General features: G+C 44.9%; 1 protein-coding gene across 2 annotated transcripts in view; it reads left to right on the forward strand.

Moving 5' to 3' along the window:
• The first annotated feature begins 2,537 nt into the window (after nt 1-2,537).
• The window catches only part of LOC115106182 (nuclear factor of activated T-cells, cytoplasmic 1-like), a 77,830-nt gene continuing 59,583 nt past the window's right edge, over nt 2,538-20,784 (forward strand). Inside the window, exons 1-3 of one of the 2 annotated variants that reach the window (XM_029628749.2) lie at nt 2,538-3,050; nt 6,775-7,891; nt 11,429-11,585. In XM_029628749.2, the coding sequence (XP_029484609.1) occupies nt 2,918-3,050; nt 6,775-7,891; nt 11,429-11,585 (1,407 nt within the window). In that variant the 5' untranslated portion in view covers nt 2,538-2,917. Of the gene's footprint in view, nt 3,051-4,824; nt 5,138-6,774; nt 7,892-11,428; nt 11,586-20,784 lie in introns of those variants that run through there. The other variant, XM_029628758.2, reaches the window with a different exon arrangement.

Here is a 20,784-nt window from a genome sequence, read left to right on the forward strand (position 1 = left end):
TGTAAGCAAGCTAGTTAGAGTGCCTCCTAAACACATGATTGACACCCGAAAGGAGGGTGGGCTATCAGCTAATCACTGATGTTGATTGATGTCATTCTGAAAGTTAGCTAGCTCAAAAAAAATTCTGAATGTGATTTGTCTTAAATGCTCTTACATTCTTAAATAATAACTTCATAGCATAATAGTAATAATCTTCTAACTCTTAATATATTGCTGGCTAGTAGCTTGTGGGGATAGTTTTATATACACTACCTTTCAAAAGTTTGGGGTCACTTAGAAATGTCCTTGTTTTTGAAAGAAAAGCACATTTTTTTGTCCAGTAAATAACATCAAATTGATCAGAAATACAGTGTAGACATTTTTCATTTTGTAAATTAATATTGTAGCTGGAAATGGCAGATTTTTTATGGAATATCTACATAGGTGTACATAGGCCGATTATCAGCAACCATCACTCCTGCGTTCCAATGGCACGTTGTGTTAGCTAATCCAAGTTTATCATTTTAAAAGGCTAATTGATCATTACAAAACCCTTTTTCAATTATGTTAGCACAGCTGAAAACTGGTGTGCTAATTAAAGAAGCAATACACCTGGCATTCTTTAGACTAGTTGAGTATCTGGAGCATCAACATTTGTAGGTTCGATTACAGGCTCAAAATGGCTAGAAACAAAGAACTTTCTTCTGAAACTTGTCAGTCTACTCTTGCTCTGAGAAATTAAGGCTATGCCATGCAAGAAATTGCCAAGACACTGAAGATCTCGTACAACGCTGTGCACTACTCCCTTCACAGGAACAGCGCAAACTCTCTAACCAGAATAGAAAGAGGAGTGGGAGGCCCCGGTGCACAACTGAGCAAGAGGACAAGTTGTGAGGTCAGTTGGATGTACTGCCAAATTCTCTAAAACGATGTTTGAGGTGGCGTATGGTAGAGAAATTAACATTCAATTCTCTTGCAACAGCTCTGGTGGACATTCCTGCACTCAGCATGCCAATTGCAAGCTCCCTCAAAACTTGAGACATCAGTGGCGTTGTGTTGTGTTACAAAACTGCACATTTTAGAGTGGCCTTTTATGGTCCCCAGCACAAGGTACACCTGCATAATGCTCATGTGGTTTAATCAGCTTCTTGATATCCCACACCTGTCAGGTGAATGGATTATCTTGGCAAAGGAGAAATGCTCACTGACAGGGATGTAAACAAATTAGTGCACAACATTTTTGAGAAATAAGCTTTTTGTGCTAATGGAAAAACATCTAACATGGGACCAACACTTTACAATTTGCATTTATATTCAGTACAATTTCAAGACCTCTGTAATGTATATGGTAGGTTAGCCTAGTCTAATTTTGGTATTTGTGGAGTGAGTATATTTGGACTTTTTTACCCAGGTCAATACTATTTTGCACTCACCTGGCTTTTGTGTTGTACTACAATTCTAATGAGGTCATACACTAGTAACTGTGGCTATGGATGTTCAAGTTATTTATGAACTAGGCCAGGGGTCTTCAACCTTTTCTTGCCCAGGGACCCCGGGGTCCCCATCATTCGTTAGAATTTTTGTGTATTATTATTAATATGTTTAAAAAAAAAACGTTTTTCCCCTTTTTCGTGATATCCAATTGGTAGGTACAGTCTTGTCCCATCGCTGCAACTCCCGTATGGACTCGGTCGAGAGCCATGCATCCTCCGAAATACAGCCCCGCCAAGCCACACTTCTTCTTGACACACTGCCCGCTTAAACCGTCAGCCAGCCACAGGAATGTCAGCATGCATGCACCCAGCCACCACAATATTTTAAAATAAATAGGTTTAGTTGATTTTATTTTATTTTATGTTTTTCATTAATTTGACCTCCCCACATTATAATTGGAAGAGGAAGTGTAAACTAACATAGCCAATTAGCTAGAAAGGTCACTCCAAACACATTTTCTCTCAGAGCAGCTGTTTAGCTGGTTAAAAGAAGGTTCGTGTGATGGCAAAAATGTATGTCCAAGTCAAGAAAGCTTACCAGCAGCCAGCGACCAAGGCTATTTCCTCAATATTAGTAGTTGAGAAATAGAAAGTTAGAAAGAGGATATTATCCTATTTTCTACTGTGGGTATGTAATAAAAACGTTGTTATTCTGTTCTTGCTAACGATATTCAATACAACATTGAAATATATCAACAATATTTGTTCCACTTTCTTTAGTTTTTATATACACTTTTGCGGACCTCTTGCAGTGCATCAGCGAACCTACAAGGGGCCTCGGACCTCGGGTAGAATACTCTTGAACTAGGTTATCCGCATTCAAAACTGCCCAAACTGACCTGAAAGGTGAGCAATGAAAGCCCCAAAAGAAATAGTCCAAAACACCTCCCACGTCTACAACAAATGGAATCCCTTGGCGGACTCGATCAAGCATCGTCAGTCTTCCAGAAAGGAGCTAGTATGCAGCGGTGACGTTATTCCTAGAGGGGCGGCGCGCTGAACAGGAGGTGTTTTCCTGCTTTAAAAGGGATGGAGCCATCCCCTTCTGACAAGCCCTGTGTCACAGCCACCGGGAGTCTCTGGACATCTTAATTAGGCTAAAGCACAACGGAACGACAGCAACACTCATCTAACCATCAGACCAACCCCGAGTGTGTGGGAAAGTGCTGTGAAGATAAGCCCATCGCAATACTCTGCTCTCTTTTCCATTTCAATTTCTATTGGAGTGCTGTCACATGGATGAAAGTGTTTGAATGAATCTCGAAATCAGCATTCGAGTTTACTTTCTTTATTGACAAATAATGCGTTTCTTTTTGTTTTGACTAATGCACACTTCTACAGTCTAAAATAGTTCGTTTTTTTTCCGCACTTCTCATATGGTACTTACTGCCTGTGATATTATTGCCAACCGTCACAACCACAAAAGTAGACCAATCGCTAGTTGAATGCAGGATACCAGCTGTTTGAGACTCAGCTCCAAATTCAACTTTGGTCCAGTCCTCCCAGCGGCTTTGGGAAAGGAAAGAGGATTGCACTTTCTCACCTCTCTCGCTACGGAGATGAAGTCTGCAGAAGAAGGTAACCGGCTTTACTGTGTAGCCTATATTGTCCGTTAATTTGACGTGGCAATGTTCAAAAGTTATTATCTGACTGCAGTGCTTGCTTGTGTCATGTTGACTTTAACGATTCTCAAATCGTCCGTCGCTATAAATGAAATCATGCGTATTATTATCAAGTTATACACCACAATAGTGGCAACGGTTTGGGAAGGATTCTTCAGCTACCAATAGGTGTCGGTGTTTTCAATACAGAAGTCTCCTAGCCGCACAATACCTGACACGGTGAGCGGTATCCATATGATAACCAGAGCCCGACGTGAGCGAGTGACACTTTTATAGCAACGTGTAGGCGGCATTTAAGTGCAAGGAACGCTGTACTTAGTAGGATGCAGTCATTTGAATTTTTTTTCTCCTCCAGGTTTCACAATGCCCTTACTGTCAATAATCAGTCATTCACAGCCCACATTTTGAGGCATTTATTTGACCATGTTTGATTGCAACTATTTATGCATGTTTTCATGGTTGTGCTTTTCAACCTTGACGAGTCTACATCATGCGTGCACACATACCTGGACCATCCAACTCACTGACCGTGCTCTATTTGCCTTGCCACTTACTGCATGAAGTAGCCCAGGCTACAGAAGTATTCCAGTGCTGATGTCATGGACTTTTTTGTGGTTTGGGGATTTAATTTGCCTTTGAGGTTTTGAGACGTGGACTGGTGGTGGGGGGGGCTGTGTTATTATTCATTTCAGTCCCTCCTCAGACTCATAATGAATAGCAGACACATGTGCGTCTGTGTGTGTGTGTGTGTGTGTGTGTGTGTGTGTGCGTGTGTGTGTATGTATGTATGTGTGTCTGTCTGTGTTCGCGAGCACGCTTTGTTGTGTGTGTGTTTCTGTGTGTAGCTTGCTTGGCTGGGGTATTCACAGAACCACTCTGCTTCACCAGTCTGCTGACAACTGCACTGTTGCAGACACACAGTCAGACATCTTTCTCTGTGACCCAGTATAGTAGCCTGTACCATCATGCCCACACGCACGCAACCCCTGTCTCTGCGGTGACTTAGCCACTCAAAAAAAAAGGTGCCCGTGATAACTGACTGCAATCCACTAAAGCCCCTGATTTTCTGAGCCTACAGATGACCTTCTGTGACCACCTAGCTCTTCCTGAGGTTCACTCTGTCTGGGCCAAGCAGAGCCACACCATCTGTGTGGATAAAACCAGATTATATTTAGAGACATGCAGATCGACTTGGTTCCATGTTCTGGGGGGGAAAAAGGATTTATGGATGGTAATAACAAAATCAGAGTTAAAACATTTTGGAATATGGTGACGAGAGAGAAACGCATGCCATGTGAATCACTATAAACTGCAAACGTGTATGCACTATCCATATTAATATCACCATGAATTTGCAGATGTGATTACTCACTGTCATAAACGATTCCTGAAAGCGAGTCACCGAAACAGAGTGTCAGTCAGAGATTGTTTTTCTTGGATTTGAGATATCGTTATTCCATAGGGCTCTCACCCCCAATTTGCTATCTGTCACTGTTAGTTCAGCATTCAGCAGATGCAACCCAGAAATGCAAAGCTCAAGCTCTGCAGAGATAACACAATTGAGTGAAAGTCCCGACATGTGTGGGTGGATGTAGCTCATGTGTTAGAAACAGAGAGTGTGCTGAAGCATAGTGTGCGCCACGCACACACACAAAACACACACACACACACACACACACACACACACACACACGGAAGAGGGAAAATCAAATTGCTGTCAGCCTGTAGTCAGTTGGTGTGTATCACCCCTCCTCTAAGTCACATTAGGTGGAGTGAGAAAGAGATTTGCATCCTCAGCACTACTGGAGTGTCTGTCAGGAACGAGCACCAGGCACCAGAACAGCATCTCTAAAGAGGAAAGGAGAAGACAAAACAGACAGAGACAAGACAATCGTTAGAGCTAATGTGTTGGAGGCTGTTCTCATCACCCTTAAGCTGAGGCAAAGATGAGCTCCCTTCGTGAAGAACCAGAGTTTGACTTCAACTTTTTGTTTGAGTACAGCCAAGGGGGAGATGGAGAGTGTGGCCACAGGCCTGACAGAGGTGGGTGGTGACGGATCTCTGGATGGGAGGGTTGGTGTGTCTTCCTGAACTTGTGGTTGCTCAAACTGTTTGGGGGGTTTATTTTGCTCTGTATGTATGTTTTACATTATGCAGTTGAGCCTGGTGTGATTATTTTCATCTACATGCTTTGTTCATGTTTTTGGTGTGTAATTAATAATAAGGACAGGACAATACACGTTTTGTATTTTGCTTAGCAGAATGATTTACATAGTGGCATTTAGGCTTGTCATTTATTATGATTTCAGATATGAGAAAATCGAATAATGTAGTGATGTTTGCTTCCCTTTTAATTGCAAGCTTTGTTATTGCCCTTCCTTTGCTTTCTCCGCCATAATGTGCTCTAATGTTAGTTTGTGCGCATAGAAAGTTTCATACTACTGTTAATTGCTTCATTGAGCAAAACAAAAACAAAAATAACTTTATGACCTGCTAGATACAATTAGAATTTGACCTGCCACTGTTTCTGGAAATAGTCTGTCATGAACTAATTTTAGACAGTCTACCCACATATTCTGTGGTGCATGACAGGTTCATCATTTCATGTGATGTGCTGTTTGCATAGAGTTGCGGTTAATGAATATAGCACACAAGCTGGAAGGGGATTGCCCTACTTGAGTACACTGCACAACATGTGGTTGGTTTTCATCTGAGATAGTAAAATGGCCCTTATCAGACAGAAAACATTATAGTGTAACAATTGTGTACCTTTTTCAAGTAAATGTTAGGGGCTTAAAGATCTTTCTTATGTAAAATCGTAACAGAAGGGGAGTTTTGCTCACTAAGTGCTGCTGCTGTTGCCCTGTTTCTGTGTTTGTGTGTGTGTGTGTGTGTGTGGCAGATAACGTGTGTATGTACTGTATGCATTTGTGTTTACGTGTGCAGTATGCATGTCTGTGTGAATGTGTGTCCAACCATTTGTGCCTGAGCGTCTATTCTGTATGTGTGCGATGCCTCAGCAGCTGTAAACCCTCCGACTTAATCTCAAGCTCAGAGCAAAGCAGAATGCTGTTAGCGTTCAACATGGGCGAGCCCTAATTCAGTCAGTGAGTGAAGCGATCAATCAAATAAGGTATCCGTCACTGCTTTGCTGGAGGAGGTCCTGTAGTCTAGAGAGCACACCGTGGATCTCTGCACAGCTCCAGATGGACTGTTAACAATCTGCTGATATCTCACACATTTCATTGGACCTTGATCAGCTCAATAGACATAGGCTTTAAAGGATCATTTGGGATTTTTGGCAATGCAGCCCATTATCTACTCCCCCAAAGTCAGATGAACTCGTGGATACCATTTGTGTGTCTCTGTGTCCAGTATGAAAGAAGTTAGAGGTAGTTTTGAGAGCTAATGCTAACTGGCATTAGCACAATGACTGGAAGTCTATGGGTATCTGCTAGCCTGCTATGTTTTAGGACCTGTAATATAGCTTTTATAAAGGCTTTATGAATACATAGATGACCTAATGTAAATTGTTACCAAAACTCCATGAAAAATACTGTTGATGTCCTGGATTTAGAAGTGAGAAAATGTGCATTTTACAAATCATCAACTTTGTAAAAAAAAAAATGTTTATATGGTGGCCAATATTTACAATGCCCTCATGTGTTTGTATTTTCCAGATGCATATAGCTACACTCCAAATGTCAGCCTGTCCCTGCCACTGGGCATGGGAAACCCCTGTCTGGCCACCCAGTACCACACGATGCAGTCCAGCCCCATTATCTCCGTGTCCTCCTGCCACCAGACAGGCTACGGTCTCCACGATCACAACAACCACAACCCAGCCCAGGGCTACTACATGTCCCACGGCCTGAGGCCTAACGGGGCCCCGGCCCTGGAGAGTCCTCGCATCGAGATCACAGCCTACCACCAGTACCCTGAGGAGGAGGTGGAGGAGAGCAGCACCATGGACCACATCGTCCACCACAAGCGGGGGGTCAACTCCATCGTGACCCTGACGCTGCCAAATGCCGATGGCTACCGCGACCCCAGTTGCCTCAGCCCGGCCAGCAGCGTGTCATCACGTAGCTGCAACTCGGATGCGTCGTCCTATGAGTCCGGCTTTTACAACTATGACAACTCACCCCAGAACTCGCCATGGCAGTCTCCTTGCGTCTCTCCGAAAGGCTCGTCCTCTCTCCTCTCCTGCCCACACGCTCCTCTCGGCCCCCCATCGACCTCCCCCCGCCACTCACCTTCCACCTCCCCCCAGATCGGGGCCCAAGCTGAGGAGGGCTGGGCGGGGAAAGGGCCCTGTGGAAGCTCCAGGCCCAACTCTCCGGCTTGCAGTGGAGGAGGTGGCGGCGTTGGCATGGGTAAGAGGAAATACAGCTTCAACAGCACCACCTACAGACAGCCAACCTACTCGCCCAACCAGTCGTCCACACCTTCCCCACGTGGCTCGCCCAGGGTCAGCGTCACAGACGACAGCTGGCTGGCCAACACCAACCAGTACACCAACTCTGCCATCGTGGCGGCCATCAACGCCCTCACCACCGACGGAGTGGTCGACATGGGCGAGGGAATCCCCGTCAAGGCCCGCAAAACCAACCTAGACCACAGCCCCACGATGAGCCTGAAGACGGAGCCGGGAGGAGAGGAGATGGGCCCTGGGAGCGAGCTCCTCCAGGAGGACTACATCTCCCGCCTGCCTTTCAAGAAGGAGAACTACTGTGGGGGCTTCCTAGACGTGCCCCAGCAACCCTACTCCTGGTCCAAGCCAAAGCCCTACCTCAGGTAGGTGGAAATTAAATACTGCTGGACTGGGAAGTCTTGGGTCAATTAATTGTACTGTATAATCATTTATTATTAGCAGTTTAAAACAAACACATGTTGACGTTGGCAGGGAAGTCACTTAGAACATAAGGCAGCATAGTTAAGTGTTATTAGGCCTTGAAAAAGACAATGAAGCTCATGGAGGTGTTGACTTATTTCAAAAGATTTATGGACTAACATCCAACCCAAGGTCTACTCCTTTATTTTCCCACACGGAAAACAGTTCCTTCACTTGCACCGCTATTTTGCCATCCCAGGTCTTGTCTTTTTCCAAAATTACACTTGTTTATATATTGCAAGTGCCAAATAGTTTTTGTCTTCAAAGACCGCGGCGAAAGGCAGTAGTCGCTGTACCGCTTCCAAGAGGGCTTCCCTTTGAAGATACAAAACATTTCATAAATCATATTTCGCAGGGAGGAGTAGTGTAGCACATGTGCCCTGTTACCGTGGAAACCCCCACAAAAACAATACACACAGATAGACATAAACACACAGACTCCCTTCTTAACAAGGCAACCTTTTCAGTTCACGGCGACCCTTTCTCAGTTTTCTCTTTCCTGCCCTGGCACACTTTCCTGTTGGAAATCAAATGTTTGATTAAGATAATGCAGAGACAGGAAGTGATGGTGACAAGCCTGCTCAAGGAAACAGTTGGTGGGGTAATCACACAACCGGCTTCCCCGTGCTAGACATGTGCCTCCCCTTCTCTTTGGCCACTAAACATGATGTAATGTTCAGCCAGCCCAGATAAAGCCTGAGAGGGGGGAAATCAGTTAGTTTTGGGTCAACAAACACCCTGAAAGTTCCAAGAGGATGCCAGAGATTGCTTTTCATGGCCAGCCTTTGTCAGGGGGTTTGTGCTTCACAGGCATCCGGCGCAGTGAAATATTGTCTCGCAAATGTTTGTTTTGGTTCAATATCTCTGCAGTCTTCACATGGGAAGATAGGCTAATTCCCTCGCGACATCTGAACAATGATATTATGAGTGGCCAGGTGTGACACTTTCTGAGATACCAATGGTCTTTCGGGTGTTTCAGACAGTTGTCTGGTTACTTGGTTAGTTGTTTATTTAAAAATAAAGGTCTATGTGGGATTCAATGATTTTCGATGATACAGTTGAAGTCTGAAGTTTACATCCACTTAGGTTGGAGTATTTAAAACTGTTTTTTCAACCACTCCACAAATTTCTTGTTAATAACAAACAATACGTTTGGCAAGTCGGTTAGGACATCTACTTTGTCATTTTTCCAACAATTCTTCACAGATAGATTATTTCACTTATAATTCACTGTTTTACAATTCCAGTGGGTCAGAAGTTTACATACACTAAGTTGACTGTGCCTTTAAACAGCTTGGAAAATTCCAGAAAATGATGTCATGACTTTAGATGCTACTGATAGGCAATTGGAGGTGTACCTGTGGATGTAAATTCAAGGCCTACCTTCAAACTCAGTGCCTCTTTGCTTGACATCATGAGGAAATCAGAAGAAATCAGCCAATACCTCAGATAAAAAAATTGTAGACCTCCACAAGACTGGTTCATCCTTGGGAGCAATTGCCAAATGCGTGAAGGTACCACGTTAATTTGTAAAGACAATAGTACGCAAGTATAAACACCATGGGACCACGCAGCCGTCATACCGCTCAGGAAGGTAGAGATGAATGTACTTTGGTGCGAAAAGTGCAAATCAATCCCAGAACAACAGCAAATAACTTTGTGAAGATGCTGGAGGAACCAGGTACAAAAGTATCTATATCCACAGTAAAACCAGTCCTATATCGACATAACCTGAAAGGCCGCTCAGCAAGGAAGAAGCCACTGCTCCAAAACCGCCATAAAAAAGCCAGACTACGGTTTGCAACTGCACATGGGGACGAAGATCGTACTTTTTGGAGAAATGCCCTCTGGTCTGATGAAACAAAACTAGAACTGTTTGGCCATAATGACCAAAGTTATGTTTGGAGGAAAAAGGTGGAGGCTTGCAAGCCGAAGAACACCATCCCAACCGTGAAGCATGGGGGTGGCAGTATCATGTTGTGGGGTTGCTTAGCTGCAGGAGTGACTAGTGCACTTCACAAAAAAGATGGCCTCATGAGGAAGGAAAATTAAGTGGATATATTAACATCTCAAGACATCAGTCAAGAAGTTAAAGCTTGCTCGCAAATTGGTCTTCCAAATGGACAATGTCCCCAAGCATACTTCCAAAGTTGTGCCAAATGGCTTAAGGACAACAAAGTCCAGGTATTGGAGTGGCCATTACAAAGCCCTGACCTCAATCCTATTGAACATTTGTGGGCAGAACTGAAAAAGTGTGTGCGAGTAAGGAGGCTTTACAAACCTGACTCAGTTACACCAGCTCTGTCAGGAGGAATGGGCCAAAATTCATCCAACTTATCGTGGGAAGCTTGTGGAAGGCTACCCAAAACATTTGACCCAAGTTAAACAATTTAAAGGCAATGCTACCAAATACTAATTGAGTGTATGTAAACCTCTGACCCACTGGGAATGTGATGAACAAAATAAAAGCTGAAATAAAGAATTCTCTCTGCTATTATTCTGGCATTTCACATTCTTAAAATAAAGTGGTGATCCTAACTGACCTAAGACAAGGAATTTTTACTCGGATTAAATGTCAAGAATTGTGAAAAACTGAGTTTAAATGTATTTGGCTAAGGTGTATGTAAACTTCCGACTTCCACTATAGCTCTACTTGTATTATTGATACCACCAATGCACTACGTTAATTCTATAGGCATGTTGTATAATTGTGCTGCTGAAATGGCTACACTTAGGAAAAATATTGTTATCTAAAACCTAAAATGGGTCTTTGGCTGTCCCCATAGGGGAGCCCTTTATTGGTTCCAGGTAGAACTCTTTCCAGAGAGGGTTCTACATGGAACCCAAAATGGTTCTACCTGGAACCAAAAACGGTTTTACCTGGAACCAAAAAGGGTTCTCCTATGGGCATAGCTGAAGAACCCTTTTGGAACCCTTTTTTCTAAGTCCACTTGTCAACACCTGTTACAGCAAGGTTTTTTAAAACACAGCAGACTATCCAGACCACATGCTTCTTTCATTTAGTTTCATTTAGCTTTCATCAAAAGAGCCATTATTGCCCAGGGTTTAGGAACTACATACGTCAGGCTATGACTTCAATTGATTAGATCAGAGCCAATGATGAAATGGAAAGGATCAGGACGTTATTTAACAAGGGAAACAGAGATCGGGATTAAAGTGAAACGGATCCGTCTTTGTGCGTGCGTGGGGTGCGTGTTTGTAGGTCGCCTGGTGGTCCTGTCTGTTTCTATTTTATCCAACTCCTTTCTGGTTTCGTTCATTGTCATGCCAAGCATTTATGTCCATGTATTGCATGATGGCTATAGAAGAGTCATGCAGCTCGGACCAAGCTATTCTGTAGATTCTTATTTATATGATTATATATTATATTATATCTATATGTTCCACAAAGTACCAAGCACGGTCTCTCTTCATCATAGCTCCCTGCCTGCCCTGGATTGGCAGCTGCCGTCTTGCTCTGGCCCGTACAGTCTGCAGATCGAAATGCAGCCCAAGTCCCACCACCGTGCCCACTACGAGACAGAGGGCAGCCGCGGGGCAGTCAAAGCTCCGTCCGGAGGTCATCCGGTCGTACAGGTACCTATCTCAATAACGTGTGTGTGTGTGTTCTCTATTATGAATGTTCCTTGAAGCCAGGAGTACTGCAGTAAGAGGTCACTGTGGCTAGCAGTTGCACATATTGACACAATTAGCATGGAGCAGGACCATCACCTCTCAGTATTGTGCTTGGCAAGGCTTCTAGAGCTCACGTCACTCTCACCACAGCGGCCCAACACAGAGCTCCATTCTCTCCAAGGCCGTCACACTGTTTGGACATGTTGGTTTACTCAAGGTGGGGACCCTGGTAGGCTACTAAGACAGTAGTGTGTGTATGGTGGAGGGGGTTGTGTGTGTGTCATTATATGTTCACTGTGTATAAATATAACAGCACATAGCTTATATATAAATGCAAAGCAAATACAAGTATAGCATAGCACATTGCCTCTTAGAAGGGCTGAGCAAACCCTCTTCTCTTCTCTCCGACTTGATGGTTCCTGCTTCTCTCCAAAACACTCAGCATGTATTGTTAGCACTGCAGCCTGTTTTTTTTGCTCTTCAAATAGATCTTTTCAGCACAACGTAACCTGCTGAGTTTCACTTCTGACAGCAGCTGTCGCGCCCAACAAGGTGTTATAGACATAGCCACTCAAGCTTCAGTTTCTCGCTCAAAATGAAAGTAATTACACCCATTCATTAAAACCCTTTGTGTACAACGACATAAAAAAAGTGCACCGTTGACATTTTACTCCCCTGCCATCCCATGTTGCACTGAGAGACTTTGACCAACGTTCAGTGTTATAGCAGGTGAAACTGAACTTGATTTAGTTTGTGACTCAGGCCGTATGTCAGTCTTTTAAGGGGGTCTAAGGAGTGAATCAGGATTAGGGAATTAGCATCCTGTGTGTGTACGTGTGGGACAATTTTCCCAGGTAGGTGATGGTAATGACGAGGACAGTTACTGTCTTACTTCACAGATACTTGAGTGAAGTGAACTGAGAAGAAACTCCAACACCCTACAAGCCTGCATAAACCCTGATGAATCTCCATTGAGAGCCTCAAGCATCGAGGCCCTTTCTTTTTCTTTTCGAGGCACGTTTTTGATTCCTCAGAGCCTATTTCCTCGCCTCCTTCTCAGCTGTATTGGAGAAGGTCCAAGATCCCTCCCCTCAGATGTTCTACTCCAATGCCTTTTTGTGAAGCAGGGAAGGAGAGAGGATGTGAGGAATCGAGGGAAGATGAATTGAAAGAGCCAATATCACTTGTGTCAATTTTTATTCTGCATAGAGTACTGAATAAGGTATTAGCAACTGTGTGCCAGCCTATGGTGGTAATATTGCGATGGTTCCGATAAACAGAATGACAGCTGCTCTAGTGACGCGCATATTCTCACCCACTCACATTGTTCACATTTTTTACTTTTATGGAACAATGATTCAACACCTCGAATATTATATTTGGAGTGAGTTAGAATCTCTGGGAAAATAAGAATCAAGCTTCTGACTGGAAGTTTGTTGGCAGAGAACGATTAATGCGGAAGGTCAGGTAAATACTTGATACACACGCAAACACACACAGCGTTTGCAAAATGAAGACAGGATTTCATCATATCTCTCCCCTATGTGTAGGATGTGGAGGCAAATATCTCTTTCTCCTCTTCTTTATTTCTCTCTCTCTCTCTCTCTCGCTTTCTCTCTCTCTCGCTCTCTCTCTCTCTCTCTTTCTTCACTCATCCTGTGCAGTCCCCAGGGAGGCTGGATAGGGGTGATAGGGCATGTTGTAGTCCCTGGGGTGCCCTGCTGTTATGAGCAATGAGTGGCAGGCGATCGGTGGGTGGTGCAATCATGGAAAATGGGTGAGTGTTTAGTGATGTGGGAGGACAGGGAGAGAGGGAGATGGAGGGAGAGAGAGAGATGTTATGAGGGCAGACAGAGAGAGGGAGATGGAGGGAGAGAGAGAGATGTTATGAGGGCAGACAGAGAGAGTGAGGCGGTGGAAGGGTGTAGGGAGGGCAGAGGGAGGGAGCGGCGCAGAGGAAAGAGGGAGAGAGGGAGGGCACAGGGAGTCACCACGCAGGCAGGCAGCTGGGTCTCGGCTGTGTTACCCCCAGAGAGACTCTGCTTCCTGCTGATTAGGGCCCGGGTGGCCCTGAGGTTCGGTGGAGGGAGAGGAGGAGGGGTAGGGTGAGGTGAGACTAGTCCCAGAGCCCGTCCGATGCCTCCTCCTCCACCACCATCCTGGCCCAGGGGGCCTCCGCTTCACTGCCGATGTTGCTCCTCATGAGCCGCTCATTCCTCAAACCTCTCTCTCACACCGACATTCCCAATTCTGGCTAAACCTGCACAAACACCAGCACTGGGGTTTTGGCTCAGAGCTGGACAGGCACAACACCTATGAGTGATTGTGACATATTCCATCGCTGTGCACAACAGTTTAAAAAATAACATGGTGAAAAACACGATGAGACACTGTGTCTCTAACCTATCAGTCAATGAAGCGTTGCAACACACGCTATGACCCCAAGAACACTGACTGAAAAACAATGTTACTCAAAACAATGTTTGCTACCTTTACACTGCCACTGTTTCTGTCTTCATGACCACTCAATTTTCTAGCACGGAAGTCCTCCTGTAGCTCCTACATAATGAACAGAGGTGTTTTTCTTATCCCGGCTGCCAAACACACAGCCTCCCCTTTGTTTAGGAAACTTCCCTTTCTAACGGTGACATCATGCTCAGCTCCTAGCTCCGTCTCCTCCACCATACCGCTCTCCACCGGCCCCTCTTGCAAGATGAAGACGTAAATCTGGGGAGGCCCCGAGCTGCAGCCTGTTGCCACATCCCCACACTGATGGAAACCTCCAGATTATGCGGTACACTGTCTGCACTCTGCTGTCCGTAACCCCTCACCCCCACCGGTTTCCTTTCTGGCTCCTCGATCCAACATTCCATCATTTGTTTGCAGACCTACAGTGCAGGCCTCTCAGCCCCTCTCAGCCCCTTCTCGTGATGATGTACCACGTCCTGACCCCCGCGGCCACTTTTCCACTTTACTTACTGGCTGCAGACCACAGCGCCCATTAACGGGATGGAGGGTCCTCTGCTCTACCCCAACTACCCTCCCCGGTCTCCCCCTGATGATTCACCAGGCTCCCCCTCCTCTCACCACAGTTATATCCAACGTCTACAACACGGTTTACAAAGGCATGCTCAGGAAAAATCCTCTACCTCCCTTTACACCCCGAAGGCCACCACGTCATGATGGATGAGTTTTTCCAAAGAAACCAATATTATGATGGAATTGAATGATTGCCAAAGTGGAATTACATGGAATTATATTTGCGTGGAGGGGTAGCAACCTGGGATGTGAACCCCTCGGGAAATTTCATTCAGTTTTACATTGAGACAGGAAACCATAGGAAACACATAGGAACACTCACAGGGCACGCAGTGTTAGACAACACCTGTAGAGTATTAGACCCATCACACAGTGTTGTAGTAAGTACGACATATGGATAGAGTATATACTGTAATTATAATTACTGGGCCTGCAGGGCCTGCCTCACTACGACAGGCTCTCTCGTTAACTCTCCGTTTGGAAAATGAAGGCATGGTAGACAGAATGTGTCTCTCATCCGCATGAATGTGTGCTTGGCGTAACCATCTGGTAGGACTGTGTGTTACAGTACAGTACAGCAACCTTTGTCTTTTTCCTTTAGGATAACATGAAGGGCCTTTAGCGTATAGATGTGCTGCCGGTCGAACATGTGCCGTTTCACCTTGACATCTATGCTGGCTGTGTAACGTCTTCAGCAACAGCTACAGTAAATGTCGCTGTAAAGACGGTCATTTATTGTTGTGTTTTAAATTCGGTGCCACTTCTTGTTTAAAACGTGAAAGACGCCTTTGGTTCGTCCGTGCAGACTCCTGGGTTGTGTTCATCGACGAACACCGTAGTGAAACGTTTCGCAAACAGGAATGAACATTAGCATTTCTTATTGTAAAAGTTCTGATCGTACCTCCCTGTTTCATTTCATTTCGAGAGCATTTTTGTATTTTCATTTTGTCCCTACTGAACACGACCGTGTACTGCTCTACAAGGGGCAATCGTGGCTGTCCCGAGGAGCAGTTAAGGTTCCCATGAAACTGTGTTTCTGCCTCCGAGGGGCTTCCCTTACTCACAGCCTTGGTATATTGGGCAACCACTAATTACCATTGAACAGCAAATGGAAAGAATTGGACTAAATGCCTGCATTTTCACTGGTTTGAGGTGAGGACCAGAAGCCGCCAGATTTATGAGGCAAAACACTGGTTACCAGCCTTTATATCAGGGTTAGACTGAAATCACTCTGCCCAAATGTAATACCCTGTACCTTGGCTAAAACGTTATGCCTACACATTTTGGTAACAAGTTGTTCTTTTATTTGGAACTTGGACCTTGCTGGTCTAGGCCAGGACTTGAAACGTTGCCCTTGATTACATAACGTTGGGGGCATACACTTCAATAAAAACGTTGAGGAATATAGCCGCTTTGTCGCTTGTATAAAGAAATGCCATTTGGAAACCCGATACATTAAAAAGTCACATGTTGATATATGAATACTGTATGACTGTGAGGCACTGGAGAAAGATGATGATAAAGATGGTATGGAGGGAAAGAGAGCTTGGGATGAGTGTTTGAATTGGGTACGGCGAAGTCTTGCCGTGTGACTGTCAGCACTTGAGAGAGGGAGCGTGATAATGGGGAAAACCTGAGCTGCTCCCTCCTCTCCCTTCTCCCCCGCTTCCTGTCTTCTCTCCCCGCCGCTGCATGCGTCACGTGGACTACGAGTCATGACATTTCTCCAGGCGGTGATGAAATCTCTGGGAGCTAGAAAGAGTTGGATGGGAAAGAGAGCGTTCCAGTGCAGGCCCATATTCACACTCTCCCCACAGCCCAGACTGTGCTGCTATTCACCAGCAAGTCACTTTCTTAAACAAACACGTGCAAATCTTTTCTCTGTCATATTTCAACCGGGCCTGCCTCTGGAGCTTGAGCATAGCACTGACAAGTGTGAAGTCGAGTTTTTATATAAACAGTACGTAAACCAAGGCGATAAAGCACCAGCTACAAAAAAAAGAGAATAAAAAACATAAAGTTTGTTAAGCTATCACTGACAGGGACACATGATTCTCATTAAAGAGAACATAGCGAACGTGGTTTGAAAGCCCATAGGAAAAACCTCTTCGGAGCACCACCATCTCAGGGCTGAATTTTAGCAGCCGTGGTGATGGATCTGTAATGGTTCATGTGAAATGAATGGTGGAAAAGGACGGGGTGAGCTCTGGTTTCTGAGCTCAACACCCTCGCAGTTACACATCGTCAAAACCCAGACATCCCAGCTGCGTACAATTACACAATTAATGCTTCAGCTGACATGTACAAATGGTTTTATTTGAGATTCGGTCCATCCTGCATGGCACGTGTTGGAAGAGGAGATGCTGTCTAACTTGCCAGTAGATGGTGGTTAGAGGTGTAATGTAATATGGCACATGCAGTGGCAGAAGCTGGTGTAGTGTGACTACAGCAAATTACGCTTCGATTCAAATTCGGTTTGAGATGATCTCAAAGATAAATATACGTAGCCCAGCTTGACTACATTCACAGCTCAGCTAAACTCATCTGGTCAAGATTAGGCTGTGTGTCTAGACTCCTAGATGGCTGGAGACACAAATATGAAGTAGGATTCACAGGTGTGCAAAGCCTCTCTCGTTGACCCACGCTTAAACTTCACCACGGTTCCTCAACTTTGTCTTTTCTTATTGCCCTTGTGAGGATTTAAAATGAAGAAGTACATTTTGCGCTCAGCTTGTGGTTGGTGTGTGTGGACTAGGGAAGGTCACAGTAGCAGAGAGGGAAAGAGGTAGATAGGGGATGGAGGGTTGAGGGAGCACATATGGTAAATGAATTGAGGGAGAACGCCCAGGGGGGACCCTACCGCGTTCCTTTCGCTGTCGGGAAGCATCACTGAGGGTTGCTTGAACTCATTAATCACTTCCCTACCCCACCGTAGGACCCCACCGCCATCGTGCGCTACCGCAGCATTGCCGAGTGAAGGGAGAAAGAATACCCTCCAACACACATACACACTTCACCTCTTGTGGTTTATCCATACACAGACACGTGAAGGCTGAGGCTAAGGTAATGGTTGGAGGTCACCAAGAAATCCAATAACATAGTCTACCGAGGAGCAAAGTACAAAAGGGACAGAGGACACAGGCTTCGCAGAGTGGCAGCCTTTTCTTAAATCATAAAGAAATGATGCCATTTTTAACAGACCGTTTTGCGTTTTCAAACTGGTACCTCGTGCCCGGTTCTATCGGTTCCGTCGTAGCATGATGGTACAACCTTTTCCTTCCTTCTCGGTCGACTTGTCTATGTGTAAGTAACTGGTAGCATGTGGCGGCTAAGCGTAATTACCACTGGTGACACTGTAAGTAAAATATAAAAAGGCGAGCAGAGAGAGGCGTCTGCTGGTGAGGTCACCGCATGGATGAAGTGCTCTCTGGAGACACATAGACTTCAAGAAGCTCCTGACCCCAGCGTAACTCACTGATGACTAGCATGTGTGGCTAGCACACAGGTCAGGACAGATGCTGGAGACACTGTGGAGCTGTGAAGAAGAAAAAAGGGGAAAGTGAAGGAGAAAAGGAGGCTATAGCCTGCTTAACTAGTTCCTTTGATGTCTGAATCAGGGGATGATATCAAGTCGAGAAGTAGAAAACCAGATCATTTTGTAATGATTGCTGCTGTTTTGTCCATTATTGAGACCCTTGGATAGCATATGTCTAGTACTGTACTGTACTGTGTTGAGAATCACCAACAGAGAGCTACTGCATGGGCAGGCATGAGCACAACTCGATATGTCGCACCAGCCAATTATGCCTTCAGTTTGTAGATCCCCCTCACCTCACTTGTTTTCACAGTCACCTGGCAAGTTTATCATCAGTTTGAGCAAAATGAACTCAGTCTTTCTTCACTGCCTCCATAGATGCGTGCTGATTGTGTCTTCGGTTGGTAATTCCCCTTTGTGTTTGGCAGAGTGGGTTGTTACTGAGTGTCAACATGGCCAACAAGGCAGACAAAATACTGGAGATTACAAGATTCCAATGACGTATTTCTCTACCTTCACTTACTTCCCAGTCCCTGACCCCTCTGCAAAGGCAATTATAAATCCATTAATCAGATTATGTCATAAGGTTACATGTGGTCTGTGTTTTGTTCTATGACTCAATTCGTTAAATAAACACCGGGTCGCTTATTCCGTTTGACTCGCTGTTTTCACTCGGGCACAGCCGCGCTGAACTTCTATAAGACTGAACTTTAAGAAGGAGATTTTGAAACGATACACTTGTACTGGGGAGATAATTGAGCAATTTGTGGGATTTTTTTCAGATGGACGTTGTTTGGTTAGGACCTGTCGAGTGTAAGTGATTTCTTGTGACGGTCTCTGATGTGGTCAAGGACCTAGCTGTGTGAAGCCATGGAGGTCTGTCCATCGTTACCCAGTGCGAGGTTTGCCTGTCGACCGTTCAGAACGGATCCCCAAGTTTTGGAGGGTCTCTAGGTTTGGAGATTTTCCAAGTCCACATTAAATGCACATACGTACGTACGTACGTACGCATGCACGCACACACACACACACACACACACACACACACACACACACACTTGAACAAACATTGCCCGGGAGCTGGGAGGTCTAAAGATTTGGTTGCACTGGAAGTGGTCCATTGGGTTAGCAAATGGGCCTGGGTCAGGATTGTTCTCCCAAATATTTGGTAACATTCACCACATTGAGGAATGTGCACAGTTGCCATTTTCCCCCGAGGTTGAAGTATTTTCCCCCTCTCCGAATGGGTTTCAACCATCCCCCATTCTTCATTCTGCAGACAGTGTTGTTGTAGATGGTTGTAGATCAGGGCTCTCCAACCCTGTTCCTGGAGAGATACCATCCTGTAGGTTTTCGCTCCAACCCCAGTTGTAAACTAACTCGATTTAGCTCATCAACCAGCTAATTATTAGAACCAGGTGCACTAGAATAGGGTTGGAGCCAAAAACCTACAGGATGGTATCTCCAGGAACAGGGTTGCAGAGCACTGTTCCAGATGCTTGTCCTGGTTGTTTTATGATTGTTCTAGGTGTTTTTTGTTGTTCTAGATGGTTGCCCTGGTTGTTTTAGATGATTCTAGTTTTTCTAAGGTTGATTAAATGTTCAATGAACTGACAGGCATCGCCTTCTCACCTAGCTATTGTTTGGCTATTGGGGCTATTGGAGATCACACTCAGCAACGATAGTCTACTGAGTTTACTGAGTAGTACTAAGTATTAGCCGTCTTAGCTCGATTTCCATCCCTGTTTTTTTGCTGTCCTTGCTTTTATTGGGGAATCTGTAGCAGCTAAAGGTGGTCCGTGAGAGGAAGAGGGGAAGTGTATAATTGTTTGAAGTGGTGGTTCCGATACAGGGGCCTCTTTCATCTCTGTGTGACACTGTCTCTGGTTCCGCTCCTGAGCTTCATAGGCCTTAATGAAAATCATAATGCATGTTCATAAATGCCCAGAGGCCAAGGGATTGTACGCTGTCAGCATGCTAGGCACAAGTATGTGAATGTTTTTAAAGGGAGTAAGCGACTTGTGATTAAGCTATCCTTTGCTTCACTGTGACCTGGTGTTTTCTTTGTGTGAAAGTCAAGCTATCCGTGTAAATGTGGATAGAGATTTTCTTCTGTATTTTGCAACCAAATAGTAAGCAGCCTGAGCTCATAGGAGCCGGAGCCTATCCCCTGCTTCTGTAGTGTGAGGCAGCTTAATGTACAAGTACACCCCCTGGACAGGACGCTAGTCTATCGCAGGGCCTGATCCTTAGTCAATCTCCTGTGTGCCAAGTGGAGACGCATTGGGTCCGATTTTTACAGTCTTTGGTATGACTCGGCCAGGGATCAAACTTCCATATTCCTACCTCAGGGTGCTCTATAACCACAAGGCAACTGAGTTTATCATTTATTAGGACCAAACGCAGAAGAATGTAATCAACAATGTAGAATGTGGTGGTTCATTTCTTTACTATCAAATGAGGAGAGACAAACTTGTCACACAAGTCAGAGTTATACTTAAAACTAAATCTTTAATCACTTATTGATAAGGGAGCAGGTCAATACAACACACACATATAAAGTGAATCGATTGAGTGCTCTACGAT

Source organism: Oncorhynchus nerka, linkage group LG3, assembly GCF_034236695.1.
Source record: "Oncorhynchus nerka isolate Pitt River linkage group LG3, Oner_Uvic_2.0, whole genome shotgun sequence".
NCBI lineage: Eukaryota > Metazoa > Chordata > Actinopteri > Salmoniformes > Salmonidae > Oncorhynchus > Oncorhynchus nerka.